The sequence below is a fragment of the Onychomys torridus genome, chromosome 13 (genome assembly GCF_903995425.1).
Source record: "Onychomys torridus chromosome 13, mOncTor1.1, whole genome shotgun sequence".
NCBI classification, from domain to species: domain Eukaryota; kingdom Metazoa; phylum Chordata; class Mammalia; order Rodentia; family Cricetidae; genus Onychomys; species Onychomys torridus.
Window position 1 is genome coordinate 1,200,718 of NC_050455.1, and position 19,257 is coordinate 1,219,974.

The window sequence follows — 19,257 nt, forward strand, 5'->3', positions numbered from 1 at the left end:
TCCACCCGGCTTTGAAATCTTACTTTTGAACTATGCCAGTTTGAGAAATAAAGTTGGTTTCCATTGTTTTTCCTCAAATTACAAAATTAACAATATTCTAATAAAAGTTTAAGCAATTCAGAAACATAAATAACAGAATATGGGAGGTGGGGAGATGGCTCAGGGAGTCAAGTGTTTGCCATGCAAGCAGGAGGACCTGAGTTTGGATCCTCAGCATCAGGACAAAGATGGGGAAGCCCTCTACATACGTGTGTACAAATGTGTGTGTGTTCACTCCACATGTAGCTTCTGAGATTGCTTCATGCTTAGAAAATCCTCCTTAAAATTGAAATATTTGCTAATTAACTTTTGTTCATTCTTCCTGTTCCTGTGCTGCTGGGAATCCAACCCTATGGAGCATCATAGGCAGGTGCTCTGTACTGCTGAGCTACATTCCTAGGCCCACGGGGTTAAACTTTGTACTACTGCTTTGATGATTTTCTTTTCTTTCCCTTTTAAAATCACATTTAGTTCCTTATTTTTGGTACATTGTATTGTAGGAGAACTGTAACAAATACAAGATATTTTTAACTTTTGATATTTGTTACAGTTAATAAGGTTACCTAACATAACTCAAAGACCATATGGAAATTGATTTATGTGTTGGCTCCTGTAGGTCAGAAATTGGAGCCAGCATATGAAATGTCTTGTCTTCACTTTTCAGCATTTGAAGCTTTAGTTGGGGTCTGGTTGCACTCTGGGATTCTTGGGTATTTCTCTGTAGCTCTGTCCTCCTGTGTTGGCTACTCTGTGGCTGCTGCATTGCAGCCAGGCTTGAGCTTTAGGTCCAAGCCTCTGACACACGCGAGAGTGACCAGAGAGGACCGCTGCTGACATATGCATAGGCTTTCGTGACCTCACACCAGGAGTTCACACACTGTTAGTTCTGAGGAGGGGAGTTGAACCCTACTTTTTCATGGTGTCAGTGTCTCCTACTGAGAGCAGATGGGATGGCATCTAGATCAATGTAGTAATATTTTAAAAATATAGGTTGTTATATTCCCTCATTTAAAAAAAACTCTAGTTCTTTAGGAATATAATTAGTATAATGCATATCTAGAACAGTATACATTGATTTCAGTACTAAATCTGTGAATTTTTTTTATTTACTTTAAAAAAGCCACATTTATTAATTATGTATAGATGGAGGTCAAAGGACAACTTCCAGGAGTTGGTTCTCTTTCCACTATGTGAGTTCTATTGATCTAACTTAGTGATGTCATCAAGCTTGGCGACAAGCACCTTTATCCACTGAGCCATCTCACAGGCTTATGTATTTTTAAAAATTCATAAGATATATTGTGATTCTTGACATTTCTACAAACATTTCTATTTTAGGAAAACTGAAATTTTTATTGTCCTATATCAGATAATTATGACCTTTCAAAAACATTTATTTGTTGATGAACTTCAGAATTTACTGATAAAACTTGTGAGAGAACATGTTTTCACTTTATGAACTTTTGTAGTAATGACAATAGAAGTAATTATAGAATTATTGTTATAAAATGAACTATTGGTTATATGGTGATTTTAAAACATAGTATATGGTATAATCCATTCTTAATAATCTAAGGGATGACTACAAACATTTTGTCTGATGTAAGGATTTTCTGTGTACCTTTTTCTTGCGGAATCAGTCTGTGATAAAGGAAAGAGCCAAGGCCCTTTGCTGGGCCTTCCCTCAGGACCCCAGACGGAAGAGCAGACGTGAGTTGCAGTTCAGCCCGTTGACACACACTCACTGACCTAAGCTGATTGATTGTACGCCTGTGCTTCTGTGGTTTTAAATTTCAGTTTGCAATCTCCTTAGACTAGAGGATAGTTTCTTTGGGATCTGTGGCTAATGTTAACTTGGATGATTGATAGTCAGACCTAACTTGCCATCGTGTACGAGTGTCTTGATTAACTGGTGGAGGTGGTGGGTGGGTCATCTGCTCGGCTGAGAGCTGTTTGCCTTGACAGCTTTGGAGTGAAGACAACTGAAAGGGACTGGGAGGATACACGTATCTGGAGCACCAGAGCTTTGGGGGCGGGGCGGGCTTAATTCACACCTGAATACATACTCGGTGAGCAACTGGGGTTTGAAGTATTGAATATCCTCTGTTTAAAGGCTATAGAATTTGACCAGTAGGGTATGTAATTTTGATCATTAGCTTGTTCATGTTGAGGACCTAGTACATTTAATGAATACATATTAAAGCCCTTAAGGTTCACCTCTGTATTGCTTTGGCCTCCATTCGAAAGGAAGTGTTTTCTCAGTTTTTAAATGACAATATTGGACCTAGCATATTTTAAACTGATTTAATTTTTTTTTTTTTTTTGCCGGAGCTGAGGACCGAACCCAGGGCCTTGTGCTTGCTAGGCAAGTGCGCTACCACTGAGCTAAATCCCCAACCAAAACTGATTTAAAATTTTGTGTAACTAGTACATTATAGAATTAGGGTCACATACCCTGTTTTGTTTTGTTTTGTTTTGTTTTTTGAGCAGAGGATCGAACCCAGGGCCTTGCGCTTGCTAGGCAAGCGCTCTACCACTGAGCTAAATCCCCAGCCCCACATACCCTGTTTTTAATCATTTAATATAACACTATAAATATACAGGTCAGAAACCATGTCTGAACTTGTCAGTTCCCAGTCTAATTGTAATGTATCTCAAACCTTTGATTATATTTTATGGTTCTGCTAAAGTATGGCACCTCTTGTTCTTCTGTGACTTCTTCCTTTCTTTGAAAGGTTTACTCATCTGTCATTTCTTTGAAACTCTTCCCTTACTCATTCTGATTTGTTTTGGTGCTGGCCGTTGACTGCATGGATACTTTTATGCTCTGCTACTGAGGCATATCCTCAGCCAAACTAGAGAATTATTATTGGCTTTTGGTTGATAGCTTCCCTCCCTTTCTTCCTTCTCCCCATGTAGCCTAGGCTGGGCTTGAATTCAGTCCTCCTGCCTATGCATTTCAAGTACTGGGATTCTGCCATCTCTTGACGTTATAAAAAGAGTAATATTTGAATCCCTGACTGCCTCCATGAGGAGTAAAAAAATATGGGTTTCTATTGCCTTGAAGAGACACTATGATCATGGCAACTCTTACAAAGGAAAACATTTCATTAGGGCTGGCTTGAAGAGGTTTAGTTCATTATTGTCATGGCTGTAAGCAGGGCAGCATGCATGTAGACATGGTGCTGGAGAAGGAGCTGAGAGTCTCTATCTGGATCTGGAGGCAGTAGAAAGACTGAGTGTGAGCCACTGGGCCTGGCTTGAGCTTCTGACACCTCCAAGTGATGCACTTCCTGCAGCAAGGCCACACCTACTCCCACAAGGCCATGTGTTCTAATCCTTTCATAGAGTGCCTACCTCATGAGCCTGTGGGGCCGTTTTCATTCAAACCACCTCAGTCAGTAAAGAACATGCCTTTCAAGCATGAGTACCTGAATTCTATTTGGAAGCCATGTCAAAATGGCATGGCAGAGTGCTTGTAATCTCAGAGGAGTATCCCTGGGGCTTCCTGGCTAGGCAGTCTAGCCTAATTGGTGAGTTTTAGGCCAGTGAGAGACCCCAACTCAAAGGAGGTGGATGATACTCTGAGGAAGATAACTGAGTTTTTATTCTTGTCTCCCTAAGCATGCATATACACATGAGCACACATGAATACACATGTTAACAATTCTGGATGAGTTAGTAGATGTTGGTTGTCCGCTGCCAAAGATTTGTGAAGTAGGAGACTGAAAGGTCGTGCATAAAGCATATTTGATGTAGTTTGTTTTTTCTCCTTCCACTTTCCCCCCAACTTTACTTTGACTCAAATACAGGCTTGTTCTTGAGTTCATCTCCTCGTTTGGAATTTGGTTATCTGGGTATAGAAAATGAATAATATACTTTTCTTTCTTATTAGGGAGTAGTTATTAGTTACTACTATTAGCAGTAGTTACTAGTTCTTTTAGAACTTTGTAATAATATTACTATTTTTGTCCCCTGGGTCTTGCACATACTGCACATTCTTGGAGTTTTAGAACATACTGCCTTACCACTAAAGAACGTTGTGCTTTCTCCAAAGGAGGCTGAAATTTTCAGAGTGAAAAGACCCCCTTTCTTTTCCTTAATTATGGTAAGCTCTCCAAGTTAAACAATTAATTCAGATAAAAGATTTATATGTTACCCACTGAGAATCTTTAGCATGGCTAATCTTAGTTAATCTAAATTCTACCTTCTCTGCCTGCCTCTAATTTGAAATGTGCATTAACATTTTATATGATGTCACAAAGAGCTTGAGCTAGCTCATAGCTATAGTTGAAGTGGTGACACTGGTGTTCATCTTGCAAGGGGAGGATCACGCACTATAGTGTTGTTTTCCATTTAAAGATTTTTAAGTGTGTGGAGTGTGTGCAGATGCCCCTCAGAGTCCAGAAAAGGATGCTAGATTCCATGGAGCTGAACTGCCTGTCATGGGTGCTGGGAACAGAAATTACTTCCTCAGAAGCTCAGTTTAGGTTCCTAATCTCTGAGCCAGCTCTTAGCACCAATTGCTAATCTTCCTTTTTTTTTTTTTTTGAGACAGGCTGTGTAGCTTTGCACCTTTCCTGGAGCTCACTTGGTAGACCAGGCTGACCTCGAACTCACAGAGATCTGCCTGGCTCTGCCTCCTGAGTGCTGGGATTAAAGGTGTGCACCATCACCGGCTGGCTGAGTTTGTGTATGTAGGTTCATATGTGCCTTAGAGAGTGTGTGGAGGTCAGAAGACAACCTGTTAGAGTTGTTTTCCTTTCTCTTGAGTGTGTCTTGAAGATGGTACTCGGGTGTCAGGCTTGGCAGCAAGCATTCTGAGCTTTTGAGGCATCTTACTGCCTCCTCATGTAGCTTAAGGTGGCTTGGGAGTTGCTGTGTAACTAAGGATGACATTGAATTCCTGATCCCTTTCTCTCACCTCTGAAGTGCTAGAATTACAGGGTGTGTCACCATCTCCACCCTTAGCTAATAGTTTCCTAAAACTTAGTTTTTATGGGGGGCAAACACTGCTAAGTGCTTATTAAATATATTGATGGTTTGTTTCCATGATACCATGATGATAAAAGTCCATTTCTTTTGGAGTATTTACCTGGAAAATAAGTTGCTGTTCTCTCAACAGTCCCGAAGGGTTTTTTCCCTTCATATATATGTGTATATGTTTGTATCATGCATGTTTGCAGGTGTGTGGACACACAAATGTGTGTGCATGTGGAGGCCTGAGGTTGACATTGTCAACAAATGTTGACCATTTGTTGGGATGGAATATCTGATAAAGGCTAGTGTAGCCAGCCAATGTAGCCTGGGTCCACATCTGAGTGCTGGAGATTACAGGCAGGCAGCCCACCTGGCGTTATATGTGTTTTGCACATCTGATTTCCATTTATGGATGAGAGCTAGAGAAATAATACTGGTTTGTGTTTTATTAATGAGAGTAGAAAACATGTTTAGCTTATAATTTATATTGATCAAAGTGTTTCAGATCTGTCACCTTGAAATTAGATGTGTTGAGTTTTTTCCCTGACCTTTGTTAAAATAACCTGTAATATGCTGTTATGTTTTCCTAACACAGTAGTGTGCAAATAAGTATTTGAGAGTAATCTAAGCATGTGACTGTTTCCATAGGCATCAAGCATGATGGAACTATGTGTGATACTTGCCGCCAACAACCGATCATTGGCATTCGATGGAAATGTGCAGAGTGCACAAATTATGACTTGTGCACCGTTTGTTATCATGGAGATAAACATCACTTAAGGCATCGCTTTTATAGGATTACTACCCCAGGAAGTGAACGGTAAGGGAAACAAGTTTTTCTTCAGTCATGACTTTTTGTTTTATCCTATTAGCTTTAAAAGTAGGATTAGGAAGTCGCTTTTGACAGTTTAGATTTAGTTTTGGGGGAAATGAATAGCAGGCTAGACTAGGTAGGATTGAACTTGTTGATTTGTGAGAGACCCTGTGAAGGTAGAATTTTATTATATGTGGGTTTCTTTTTTATTTCTTTCTTTAAAGATATGGTCTCACTGTATAGCTCTGGCTGGCCTTTAACTCAGTATGTAATTCAGGCTGATCTCCAATTATTATTGATTTTTTTATAAGATAATTTCGGCTATTTTTTTCTTTAGCATGGAGACTTAGCATTGCTGAACAGTTGGAAATGCCTGGCACCTCCTACACCCCCCCTCCCATTGAATAATTTTCTTCTTTTTATACTCTTCGTTTTAATTTCTATCTGATGAATACTATGGCCTGCTAATTGAGTCAACAGGCATTTATTATGGATGGGGACTTGAGGCATGGCTCAGTTGGTAATATGCTTGCTGCACAACCCTAGGGTGCTCCCTTTGAATACCCAGCACCTGAGGAAAGCTGGGTGTAGTGGCACATTTCTATAATGCCAGGCTGGAGAGACAGACAGGAGGAAACTTGGAGCTCTGGCTGGTCCGTCTAACTGAACATCAAACTCCAGGTTCATTGAGACATCCTTTCAAAAAGTAAGGTGGAAAAGTGATTGAGTGACACCCAACATTGACTCCCGACCTTCACACATGTGTATGCACACCTGCATACACAGATACATGTATACATGAATGCATATACACATAGAGAGAGACCATGGTAGCTACTGTATTTGTGATTTGAAGATAGTTTTCTTAAGGAGTTTATAATTTAAGAAGAATGATGGATCATGAATGAATGTCATATGATATTTGGACAGGATAATGTCTAAGGTCTTAGGATTGATGACAAGGGTATAGTTAATAGGTGTGGAGTTTTAGGTAGTGGAGTCTTCTCATGTAGCTAGGATACTGCACTTGAGCAAGTCATCTAGAGAGCCACAGCCAGGAGTAATAGGGAAACAGTATCTCATTTCAGTCACATTGAGTCATGGCATCTCATTTCAAATTATGGTCCTGCCACTCAAACTGAGTATTTTGGGGAAAAAAAATTACTTTTGGTTTTTGCTTAAAATTAAAATTAAGGAATGAGAAATAGGTTTTTAAAAATGAATATAACAATAAGATAACATTAAAAAAACAAAAGCCTAAAATCTGATTAAAAAGGATATAGACAAGTAAGGGGCATATGGCCTCAGAGAAAGCAGCTGGCTCAGATAATTGAGTGAAATCTTTTCCAAGGTTTGTAAATGCTCATGGGTGTGCAGTACTCCAGAGACAGTGCAGTGTAGTGTGTAAATACTCATGGTGTGCTGTACTCCGGAGACAGTGCAGTGTAGTCAAACCTGGCTTCAGATTCAGTTTTCTGGCATTCATGCAGTTCTCTGAGTGATTGATTCATTGCTCACTTTTCACAGATTCTTAAGATACCCCTCCACCCCCACTCTGCACCCAGCTTACTGTTCTTGATGACATTTGACAGAAGTAGAGATCTATTGTTCTTTGTGGACAGATCATGCTCTTGAGGTAACCAAAGTGCCGCCACTAACTGTGCCCTTTGTCACAGCCAAGTGTGGTTTCCAGCTTCAGTAGGCCCTGACAGAGACAGACACTTGGAGCCATAGCCTGAGGTGCTTACACTGTTCTGATTGCTAACCTGAGCAAAACCTTCTTTTATGCCTTCAGCTTTGTAAATGGGCAGTACAGTGTTGTCTTTCTTTTAAGGAGCTAACACTTTCCCCATAAAGGGTTTTTTACATAGAAGTCACCATTTCTCAGTTTTATAAAACATGAAAACAAAACTTTTGTTTTTAGGGTTCTGTTAGAGTCTCGTAGAAAATCTAAGAAGATTACGGCCAGAGGCATCTTTGCAGGTGCCAGAGTCGTGCGAGGAGTGGACTGGCAGTGGGAAGACCAAGATGGGGGCAATGGGCGGAGAGGAAAGGTACGGACAAGTTTTTAAAATCTTCATTTCTTTCTTTGTCTTTTGGGGAGAAAATAGTGCTCCTGTTTATTTGTGAGTGTTGCTGTTTCCTGAGAAGGTTGTTAGGTGGGTTTTGCCTCAGGCTCTATCTTGTTGGTTGGTGGTCCAGAGGAGCCTTCCTGAGGACTCCATGTGGGCCAGTCCTTCCTAAGTAGCACCTTGTGTTCTTGATTTCCTGCTGCTACAATTTTATCTAAGGGGCTGAAGGTGTAGCTCAGTGAGAACCTCAGTGTGTTCCTGTATTTGATACACAGAGCTGTGGAAAACATAAACATTGGCTGTGGTGGCACTCGGGAGGCAGAGGCAGGCAGGTCTCTGAGTTGGAGGCCAGCCTGGGCTACAGAGCGAGTTCCAGGACAGCCAGGACTGTTAGACAGAGAAACCCTGTTTCAAACAGCCCCCTGTAGTTGGGTTTTTTTAAGTCTTGTTTGGCCCTATGGTCCCCATAATTGTTTATAAAATCATCATTTAGAAGCTGATATTAATTAAACTGTCTGGCCATTAGCTCAGACATACCATTGACTAGTTCTTTTTAAACTCAGCCCGTTTCTGTTAATCTGTATGTTACCACATGTTCTGTGGCTTTACATGTTGTTCCCTGGGTGGCAGGCTGGCATTTTTTTTTACTCAGCCTTTTTTTTTTTTTTAACCCAGTATTCCCTTTTCTCCTTGTCCCGCCTACATTATCCTTTTTGTCTGATTATTGGCCAATCAGCATTTTATTTATCAATCAACCATAGTAACATATATTTACAGCATACAGGACATCCCACAGTACCCCCCCCCCCCCCAAAAATAGAATATATGAGAGTCTTAAAAGCCTCTGTGCCTGTCCCATTTGCTACCCTCCTCTAAAGTAACTAATAGCCTTATTTTGTGTTTACTGTTTTTGTTTTCATTTATTACTTTTTGTGTAGTATTGTCCCTATAGCAATTGGTATTTATGTTCTGAAAAAGAAAGTAGCAGTCACAGACCTAGCTATTGTAATGGCAGGGCAGAATGTTCTGTTTAGATGAAGGCTGTCAGAAAAATAGGAACAGAGTGGTCTGTGGTGACTTGTTTTTCTTTGGCATCTCTGAAATCTGTGAGAACCCTTCTAGGTTTGTCAGTCGGCATGGTCATGCATGAGTTGCGGGAACACGGAGCTCCACACAGGATACCAGGTAGCAGAAGGAGGGCTAGCTAGTGGGTAAGAACATTGTCAGAGGAGATGCATTGCTGGGTAGTGTTTGTTCTAAGCTCACCAGAGCCCGCCATAGGTTTATAAATAGGATAAAGCATACTATTCCCACCTCCGTGTGGGGGAGAGAGAGAGGGAGACAGACACCTTGCTAGTGTTTGTATCAGGAAATGGGTGTCAGAGGGACAAATGGAAACGTCATCATAACATAGTCCAAACAGACAGTACACTTGATGCCCTTGAGATTTGGGTCAGGCGGAGTGGGCAGTGTGTTCTCAGGTCAGCAAAATATACCAGCAGTGTGAGATTTTTTTTAATTAAAACTTTTTTTTTTTTTTTTTTTGCTACAGGGTTTCTCTGTGTAACCCTGGCTATCCTGGAACTGGCTCTGTAGATCAGGCTGGCCTTGAACTCAAGGTGTTTGCCATCACCACGTGGCAGTGGAGATCTTGATGATCAGAGCTTTCAGCCTGTTCTACATTGGCTTTAGTCTGGATGAACTACCCCATGTGCTTGGCACCCCACCTTGCAGGCTCTTTGTATGTCCTTTTATCTTCCCTGGATGCCACTCTCTCTCCCTTGTTCTCTGTCCCATTATGCTTTACATCATACTCTATCTTTTGGTAGAGCACAGCTTTAGAAACTTCAAAGAAGGCAAAAATTAATATTTTTATTCTGAAAATAATTTTATCTCCTTTCCCACAGATGTAAGCAGAGGATTAGAAGTAATTTTTGCAAATGTCTTATAATACAGTTGCTGTGAGGCACCCTGAGGCCACAGGATTGGGACTTTATTGTTGTGGTTTGCTTTCTGATGCTGTGATAGGAGTGCTGGCAGAAACCGAGGGGGGGGGGGGGGCTGGTTCTGTGTCCCTTAGGGCGGCGCCGCCCACTTAGGAGTCAAGAAAAGCCACAGCTCGCTCACTCAAGGCTCTGACCGAGGCAGCCCTCAGTTAAGGCTCCTTCTTCCCAGGTGACTCGAGCTTGCATCGTGCTGATAGACAACAGAACATTAGCCAGTCTTTTGAGAGAATAGAAAAAGGATTAAAAGTAGGCATTCTTGAAGCTGTGAATTACCACTTTAGATTTGGTTTGTTATTTGCTATTTTATATATGCTAAGTCATATTCTTTCTTTTAAAAACACTTTTGGGGCTGGAGAGATGGCTCAGTAGTTAAGAGCACTGACTGTTCTTCCAGAGGTCCTGAGTTCAATTCCCATCACCCAGTTCCCATCACCCACATGGTGGCTCATAACCATCTGTAATGAGATCTGGTGCCCTCTTCTGGCCTGCAGGGACACATGCAGACAGAGCACTGTATACATAATAAATAAATCTTTAAAAAATTTTTTTTGATGGAAAAAAACTCTCATACGTCAAAGCAGATTCCTAGGCATTCATTGCTTAACTTCATAGATTATAAGCCTTTAAAACTGTCATTTATTGGCCAGGTTGTGATGGCGCACGCCTTTAATCCCAGCACTCAGGAGACAGAACCAGACCTCTGTGAGTTCAAGGCCAGCCTGGTCTATAGAGAGAGATCCAGGACAGGTTCCAAAGCTACAAAGAGAAACTCTGTCTTGAAAAAACTTTAAAAAAAAAAAAAAAAAGTAATTTATTTGTTGAAGAAACCCTGATCTATCATCTGTGTTTTTCTTTTTTGCGGTGCTGAGGGTTGAACCTAGGACCTCAATCATACTGATAAATAAAATAGATTTTTAGGGGCTGGAGAGATGGCTCAGTGGTTACGAGCATTGCATGCTCTTGCAGAGGATCTGGGTTCCATTCCCGGCACTCACATGGTGGCCTCACAACTGCTTGTAACTCTTGTCCAGGGGACCCAAAGCCCTTTTCTGACCTCTGTGAGCTCCTGCGTGCAGGTCATAATCTCATGCAGGCACACACGTATGCGTAAATAGAAATAAATCAATCTAAATGAGAACTACTTAAGGTAGTGTTAAATTTACAGCATGAAGTACTGGTTATGTTCAAATCTGAAGGAAGGTTATTGTTACAGACAACATGTTGCATGCTCACTTCAGCACATGACAGACTTGCTGTGTGAGATTGTGTGGTGGTTAACTGGGAAGACTCCTAAAGCACGGTAGGCCGTGATGGACTAAATTTAGAAAGATGGTTGCCTCTTGAGAGACACATGGAGGGGTGGAGATGATGAGCACACAGGGTATTGAAAAGTCTTGGAATTCTTTTTTTTTTTTTGAGACAGGATTTCTCTGCAGACCAGGCTGACTTCAGATTCACAGAGATCAGCTTGCCTCTGCCTCCTGAGTGCAGGGATAAAGGCGTGCGCTGCCGCCGCCGCCGCCGCCGCCGCCACCACCACTATGCCGTTCATTTTTAAAGGTAGTAGAATAATTATAAGCATGTTCATTTCTTTTTTTTTTTATTAAAAGTATGCTTATTTTGTTTTTTACAACACATAAAAATGTAAAAGAATATATGGCCTTATTAGTAATTTAAAGCATTTCTCAAATGAAGTCATTTTATTTCTACAAAAGCATTGCCAAATACCTTCTCCACAAAACTATTTCTTTAGTACAGAGGAGGAAAGAAAGTTTAATGTGTATTTTTACTTAAAGTAAAAGTAGTCTGTATTTTATGTTTGTGAAGTGCTGGTGGATATGAGTGTTTGGAGAAAAGTCATTTGGATTGTATGTGAGCGGCTCCCTGTTCTTAGACAGCTGAGAGTGCCAGCTGTATGCATGTGTGGGTGTGTTTGTGTGTGGCAGGGAGCAGGGAGAGGGAAAGAGAGAATAAGTTAGAGTTTAACCAGGTAAGTTTGAAGAGTCAGTTGTTTGTGGGTGTGGCGTTCTGTGTGCCCACCACAACATGCTGTAGTAGCTGGGGTAGCCTGCTTTCTTGGCAGCTGAGCAGCTCCGTGTTGCTCACTGCCATTCTTCACAACTTTGGATTTGTCATCTTGAGCTGACTAGAAAACAGGTTGATCTCCAGTTGTTTAGATACGTGCTTAAAGATTTTAAATTATGTATTGGATAATTGGCTAAAAATAGTAAGCTGTGTTCTTAGAGGATTTTAAAATTCACATTATTCATTTTTTTGATAACCTATTAATGTTGTACGAATTCCTAAAGGTCTTATAATAAACCTGGGCCCGATACTGTGGTGAAAGATCAGAGAAGCAGAGCAAGCCACAGCCACCACCTCTTAACTCACCAACCCCTCCGCCTGAAAGAGCCTCTAGCTGAAAGGGACACTTCTGCTGAAAAGCCTTTAGCCAAAAGGCATTAGTTCCTGTCTTCTCACACCATATATTCCTCTCTCCACCCAGCCATGTCACTTTCTGTCTCACCTTTCCTAGTGCTGGGATTAAAGGTGTGTGCCACCACTGTCTAGCTGTTTTCTTTCCTAGACTGAGTCAATCTCATGTAGTCTAGGGCGGCTTTAAACTCACAGAGATCTAGACAGATGTCTGCCTCCCTGTGTTAAGATTAAAGGTGTGAGCTGGGCGGTGGTGGCGCACACCTTTAGTCCCAGCACTGGGAGGCAGAGGGAGGCAGAGGCAGGCGGATCTCTGTGAGTTCAAGGCCAGCCTGAATTATAGAGTGAAGCTTAAAGGTGTGTGCTACCAGTGCCTGGCCTCTATGTTTAATCTAGTGGCTTGTTCTATTCCTTGATCTTCAGGTAAATTTTATTAGGGTATATAATATATCAGCACATATTAATGTAATTTCTTTGCCTCCCAGTTAAAATTTTCTACAGTGATATTAGAATGTACTTCATCACTCTTCAGATAAGGTCAGATATGGTGACATAACCCCGTAATCCAAACAGGAAGTTTGAGGTCACCCTAGGCTGTGTTCTGACAGCTCCCCCCAAACAAACAACAAGACAGCAGACTGGGGTACAACTAACTCAGCAGTAGAGTGCTTGCCTGGCATGCAGAGAAGCCCAGGGCTGAGGACCACAGGAAAAAACCAGCATAAACACACATCCTGCACTTTTGTCTCTTGGGAGGCTGAGGCAGGAGAATTGAGTTTGAGGTGAGGATGGGCTACTCAGGGATATTCTATCCTAATAAAACTTATAATTCTAGAAAAATAGGACTTTATTGGTAATTCAGCAATGCTAACAGTGACATATTTGGCAAATCGGTATTTTTCTTTATTTTGTTACATAAGTTGATGAAAAGCTTTTTAAGATTTCAGTATAAAGCATCTAACCTCTTTCCTTTTTTTTTTTTTTATTGTCTTTTGTTTTTTTGAGACAGGGTTTCTCCATGCTGTCTTTCAGCTTGCTCTGTAGACCAGGCTGGCCTTGAACTCACAGAGCTCCTCCTGCTTCTGCCTTCTGAGTGCCTGGATTAAAGGTGTGTGCTATTGCTGCCTGGCTTCTTTCAATTTTAAAAAAAAAAAAATATTTTTTCCCTCTAAACTTTGTTAGGTAACGGAAATCCAAGATTGGAGTGCATCAAGCCCACACAGTGCAGCGTATGTTCTCTGGGATAATGGTGCTAAGAACCTTTACAGAGTTGGCTTTGAGGGCATGGTGAGTAGTGAAGGCACAGCCCGTGCAGTAGGCTGGCCAGGGTGGGAGTGAGTGCCGTCTTGTGCATGCAGTCTCTCTGCTGTTGGAGCAGATGTGTCTGAGCCACAGATCTACAGCAAGAAAGTAGGTCTGCAAAGTGAGGACTTGAGCTCCTCACACCTGACCCAGTATAAACTACTTGATAGCAAATATGCTTTTGCTATAGTAAAATGACTAGAGGATTCAGCTTTTAAAATCTAAACCAAAAATAAGAATCATCTATAGGGCTACTCCTTGGAGTAGATTTGGAGACTAGGATTAACATGAAGTGGTTTTTTGTGTTCTATGCTATCGTAGCTGATAAAAAGTATAAATTATTTTTAAGGAAATTTTTTTAAGAGTTCTTATTTTATATGCATTGGTGTTTTGCCATGGGTGTTGAGGCCCTTGGAACTGGAGTTGCAAACAGTTGAAAGCTGCCATGTGGGTGCTGGGAATTGATCCTGGGTCCTCTGGAAGAGCAGCCAGTGCTTTTAATCACTGAGCCTCCTTCTCTTCAACCCCTCTTGTAGTTTTTTGTTAAAGTGCAGAATTGATGATTAAATGTGATTGTCTTGTAGTACATGTAATCTCAGCACACCAGAGGTGGAGGAAGGAGGATCTCAAGTTCAAGGCCATCTTGGCTACATAATGAAACCTTCTGAAAAAATGAAAGAAACAAGATAAAGCAAGAAAGTGATAGACTTGGTAACATCTAGAATTAAATGGAGAATAATGTAGGTTTACTCAAGAGAATGCTTTATATTTCTGTATTTCATGGACCATTGTTCAAACACAATGTTTGATGTTATTTTGTGACAGAGTCTCACTGTGTATCCCTGACTGGCCTGGAACTAACAGAGATCTGCCTACCTCTGCCTCCTGAGTGCTGGAATTAAAGATGTGGGCACCATATCCAGTCTTACTGTTTATTAATTCTGAAATACAAATTTCTTTAATAACCTTTCAATTCTAAATATATTCCCATTTAAGGAATTATTATTATTTTAATTGTAATACTAAGTTTTGTGCATGTTAGGCAAGTGCCCTAGCACTGAACTATATCCCCAGCCCAGAGAATTCTTTGTTTCATTCTTTACTCAGCTGTCTTTGCCTTCCATTTGGAGAGCAGAAAATTAGCCAAATGCCTTCTTATTATATTTTATTTATATATGAAAGCCAATATAAACTTAAACAAATGCTTTACTTATATTTTTTAAAATTTTTTCATTTTCTTTCTTTGGTTTTTCAAGACAGGGTTTCTTTGTGTTACCCTGGCTGTCCAGGAACTTGATTTGTAGAACAGACTGGCCTTGAACTCAGAGATGTTGTCTCCATTTGCCTCTGAAGTGCTGGGACTAAAGGTGTGTGCCACCACTGCCTAGCTGGCAAATGCTCTAGTAATGCCAAATTTTATCACTGGCTATAGAGTCAGCTCATTTCCTACCTACTACATAGTCGTGACTCATGCCGCTGTACGCTTTTGAATTGTGAGTCTTTTTAAGGATTCTAACTGACTGTTTCACATGAAGATGTATGTGCTATGTGTGTTCAGGCAGTTAAATGAAGACAGGTTGATGGCTCATGAGGTTAGTGCCATTATTTGATGAGATGTCTTTTGAGGGTTACCTTCCCTCTCCACTGCTGCAAGCCGGTGGCAGCCAGTATGCTTGCCTGTGTTTTGTGCATTATGGGCCTATTTCTTTAGGATAGGTTTTTAGAGGGAGAATTACTGAGTCAAACTAGTACATTAAAATAATTAAAGCCTTTGTCTGGTCTGAGGTTGAGTAACATTTCATGTTTAGTGCAGGATTGGGTTCTGTGTGGACATGTGGTTACCTCCTACACACACTAATAACTCTTAGACATTTTTTAGTGCATCTGGTTTTTTTGCTTGTTTTCTGTTTTTTCTTTAACTCACTTTAATTTTTTTGTAAGTAACACCAAAGATTAATGTCCATATTTCCTGGAACTTGTAACCACAGGTGTCTTCTCATTCAGGTACCTAAGTAAAAATGAATATATTTTCTTGTAAAAATAAGTGGGAAGGAACTTACCTAGCCAGATAGAGTAATAACTGCAGAGGATCAAAGGCTGGGTTTGGTTCCATTCTCTGGTCCTGCAGGCCTCTTGGTCTTACTTAATTTCCCTTCTTACATGTATTTGCCTTGTATCTTTAAAAAGTGTGTTTGAAAGGATCAAATGTGGTGAGATTTTTGTTTTATTTGGGGTAAAATTATTTTAAAATGTTGATGTGTTGTGCACTTCTCAAGTACTGGGTATTTCTTAGAGTTTATAGTTTGCCATGTGCTTTTGAATATACTTGTGTTGAGGTTCTGTGTTAACTTCAGAATTTAAAATTAGATAGCTGAAGGTAACTCAGGTCTGTCTGAAGATCATTGTTCTAGTGTAGTGTGTTTTAGAAGCGGGGTTGAGTGTGGCTCTCCACCTGGCCTCCCCTCTGCTGTGTGCTGAGTGAAACTTGACTGTTTCAGGCATTGCATTTACTTGACGTTTTCATGGGTTATTTTTTCTGGTTTCTTTTCTTAGTCTGATCTGAAGTGTGTCCAGGATGCCAAAGGAGGTTCTTTCTACAGAGATCATTGTCCTGTGCTAGGTGAGTTAGCAGATTCAAGAAAATTGCCAAATAATGACTCAGGTTCATAGGATTAGGATCATGTCTAAATTGGACAGGAAAAAATGGGATTATCATTAAAAGTTATGTAGAGAAATACTCGGTTTCATTTTAGTTTTAAAACATTTATTCCTGTTCTGTGGTTTATTTAGGCTCAGAAGGAGTTGTTACGTGGAATTGGTGCACTATTTGTGTCATAATATGATTTAATTCACTTTTAACTGGACTGAGAACACTGGAAGAGTTTATATTAGATTATACCAGTGTTATGCCTCCCACACTACTGAGGAAGAATTTGACAATTTATTCCTTATAAATACCACACAGTTACTGTATAACTGATTTCTTAGTAAAAGAACAGCTCTAAGATCAAGGTACTATAGTAAATATAAATAACCTAAGTTTGTTTTTAAAGAGTGTGAAAACCAAAACTGCTTTCATTTGCAAATTCATTATTGCCATGTTCTTATGGTGAAGTCCTCAGTCCACAGATGCCCTCCTTGCTTGTGTGGTGTCTCTTCTTTCTGAGTCCTTTGACTCATCTTTTTGTCAAAAAGTGCTACTTTCTTACAGCATACCTGTTTCTTTTTAAGGGAAGGTAGGAAAATACACATGCTTTTTGGTGAGCTCCTATCTTCTCACTTTTTTTGTGCCCTTATAAGAAGAGTGTAGGCTCAACATGAACATTTAGATCCCACAGTGCAGTGTTTTATGATTTTAAATCTTTACCCCAGAATCTTTATTTTAATTGGTCTTAGACAACAATGCAGATTTTTTTTCTTTTTAAGATTTATTTATTTTTATTTTATGTGCCTTGGTGTTTTGCCTACATGTATGTCTGCATCCTCTGGAACTGGAGTTACAGACAGTTGTGAGCTATTATGTGGGTGCTGGGAATTGAACCTGGGTCCTTCTGAGTAGCAGCCAGTGCTCTTAACCCCTGAGCCATCTCTCCAGCCCCAGATTTTGTTTTTTAAAAAATACTAAGCACATTTGAGGAAGCAATCTGGGGTTTCCCCTTGACAGTCTGTGTTTAGTTACTATGGTTACTGTAGCTCTGGTGCAGACCTAGTCAGCAAGTCATGCAAGCAAATCTCTGACTGTTCTTTTCCTCCAGGACTCAGTACTCTGATTTCGGGTTGGTAGTCTTTTGTAGATTTTACCTCTACTTAATTTTTATGAGTGATTATATTGTTACAATTTCCTTTAATTTTTTGTGGTTCTGAGAATTGAGCTCAGTGCCTTTCATCTGCCTGAAAAGAGATACACCCTGGCCCACATTGCTGCAGTGTTTCAGTTAATGTTTGTTTGCTTTTTCTGTAATTGAAAACTCAGTTATAGAATCTTATACTGAGTTTGTAAAACACGTTGAGATGAGATGGCAATTTAAAAGTATCTAGATCCTACTTGTGTTTAATAACGCACTTGAAGAAGGGGTGGGTTACAGGACACACAGTTGCAGTTAGTTCTGGTGTCTTGTAGCATAGTGTAGTTTCAAAATAGCTAAAAGGAAGAATTTGCAATGACACAATGATTATGTGTCAGTTAAAAATAAACTATTTTACTAAAAGGTACTAAGATGAATAGTTGTTAGTCAAGTCAATAAATGAGGTAAAGTAAATGTAAAGAGCAGACTCTTGCACAAAGACACCACACTGATTAGAGAAGATAGAGAAGAAATGGAAAATTAACATAGACTTCTAAATCAGTCATGATAGCAGCATAGTGATCACACACACATGAATGTAGTTACATTCCACAGTGACTGTCTTTTCTCACTCATTTTTCCCTTTCATTAATTATGTTTGGAATTACAGGTGAGCAGAATGGCAACAGGAATCCTGGTGGATTGCAGATTGGTGACCTAGTAAATATAGACCTTGACCTAGAAATTGTCCAGTCTTTGCAGCACGGTCATGGAGGATGGACTGATGGGATGTTTGAGACTTTAACTACGACTGGAACTGTCTGTGGCATCGATGAAGATCATGACATTGTAGTACAGTATCCAAGTGGCAACAGGTTGGTACTGTTTCCTGGGTTTTGATGACAAAGTTAACATACATGGACAAGAGCCTTAAAGAAAGCAAGTAATATGCTGTAAGTCAAGGTTTAATAAAGCTGGCCCTTAGGCAGTAGACACAAAGTCAGAATATGTTGGTAAGGCCTTGAGGGGTGTGTCTGTCTGTCTGTCTGTCTGTCTGTGTTCACTTTCACATTGAAGTCAGGAAATTTTTAGAAGTTGGTTCTCTTCTTCCATCCTAAGGGTTCCAAGGTTTGAACTCAGGTTGTCAAGCTTGGTGGTAAAAACTGCCTTTACTTGCTGATGCATATTGCTGGTCCCTATATATGACTCTTACTATTCAGAGACCCTTTCCCTCTGGGGTTTCTTTAGAAAGAGATGTTCTTACATGCTTGTAATGTTTTATTTATTTATGTGTATGTGTGCCTGCATGAATTTATGTGCACCATGTGTATGAAGGAGCCATTGGAGGCCAGAGGAAGGCTTTGGATCCATTGGAATGGACTTAAAAGGTGGTTGTGAGCCACCATGTGGGTCCTGGGAATCAAACCCAGGTCTTCTTCAAGAGCTGTAAGTGCGCTTATTCAGCCCAGTGGTTCTCAACCTTCCTAATCCTTGAAAACAGTTCCTTATATTATGGTGACCCCAACCATAAAATTATTTCGTTGCTACTTCATAACTAATTTGGTACTGTTATGAATCGTAATGTAAATGTCTGTCAGATTGAGAACCACTGACTTAACCACTGAGCTATTTAACTGGCCCCTTCCATAGTTCTAGGAACAGGTTTTTTTTTTTTTTTTAATGTAGTCTGATCTTTCAGATTTGCTTATTCCAGATAAGTACTTGAATTCTGAAGAGTGTATAAAATGCAAATAATTTAGGAATTTATTTGACAAGGTATCTATTTTTGCACTGGAGTTGAGTGTGTGTTTAAGTGGAGTGTT

The 19,257-nt window shown here is 40.2% G+C and overlaps 1 protein-coding gene across 1 annotated transcript in view; it reads left to right on the plus strand.

Moving 5' to 3' along the window:
• Mib1 (mindbomb E3 ubiquitin protein ligase 1) overlaps positions 1–19,257 on the plus strand; it is a 111,411-nt gene that overhangs the window by 24,226 nt on the left and 67,928 nt on the right. The window contains exons 2-6 of the mRNA XM_036204271.1: positions 5,668–5,839; positions 7,758–7,887; positions 13,530–13,634; positions 16,203–16,269; positions 18,105–18,309. Coding sequence (XP_036060164.1) covers positions 5,668–5,839; positions 7,758–7,887; positions 13,530–13,634; positions 16,203–16,269; positions 18,105–18,309 — 679 coding nt within the window. The remainder of the gene's footprint in view (positions 1–5,667; positions 5,840–7,757; positions 7,888–13,529; positions 13,635–16,202; positions 16,270–18,104; positions 18,310–19,257) is intronic.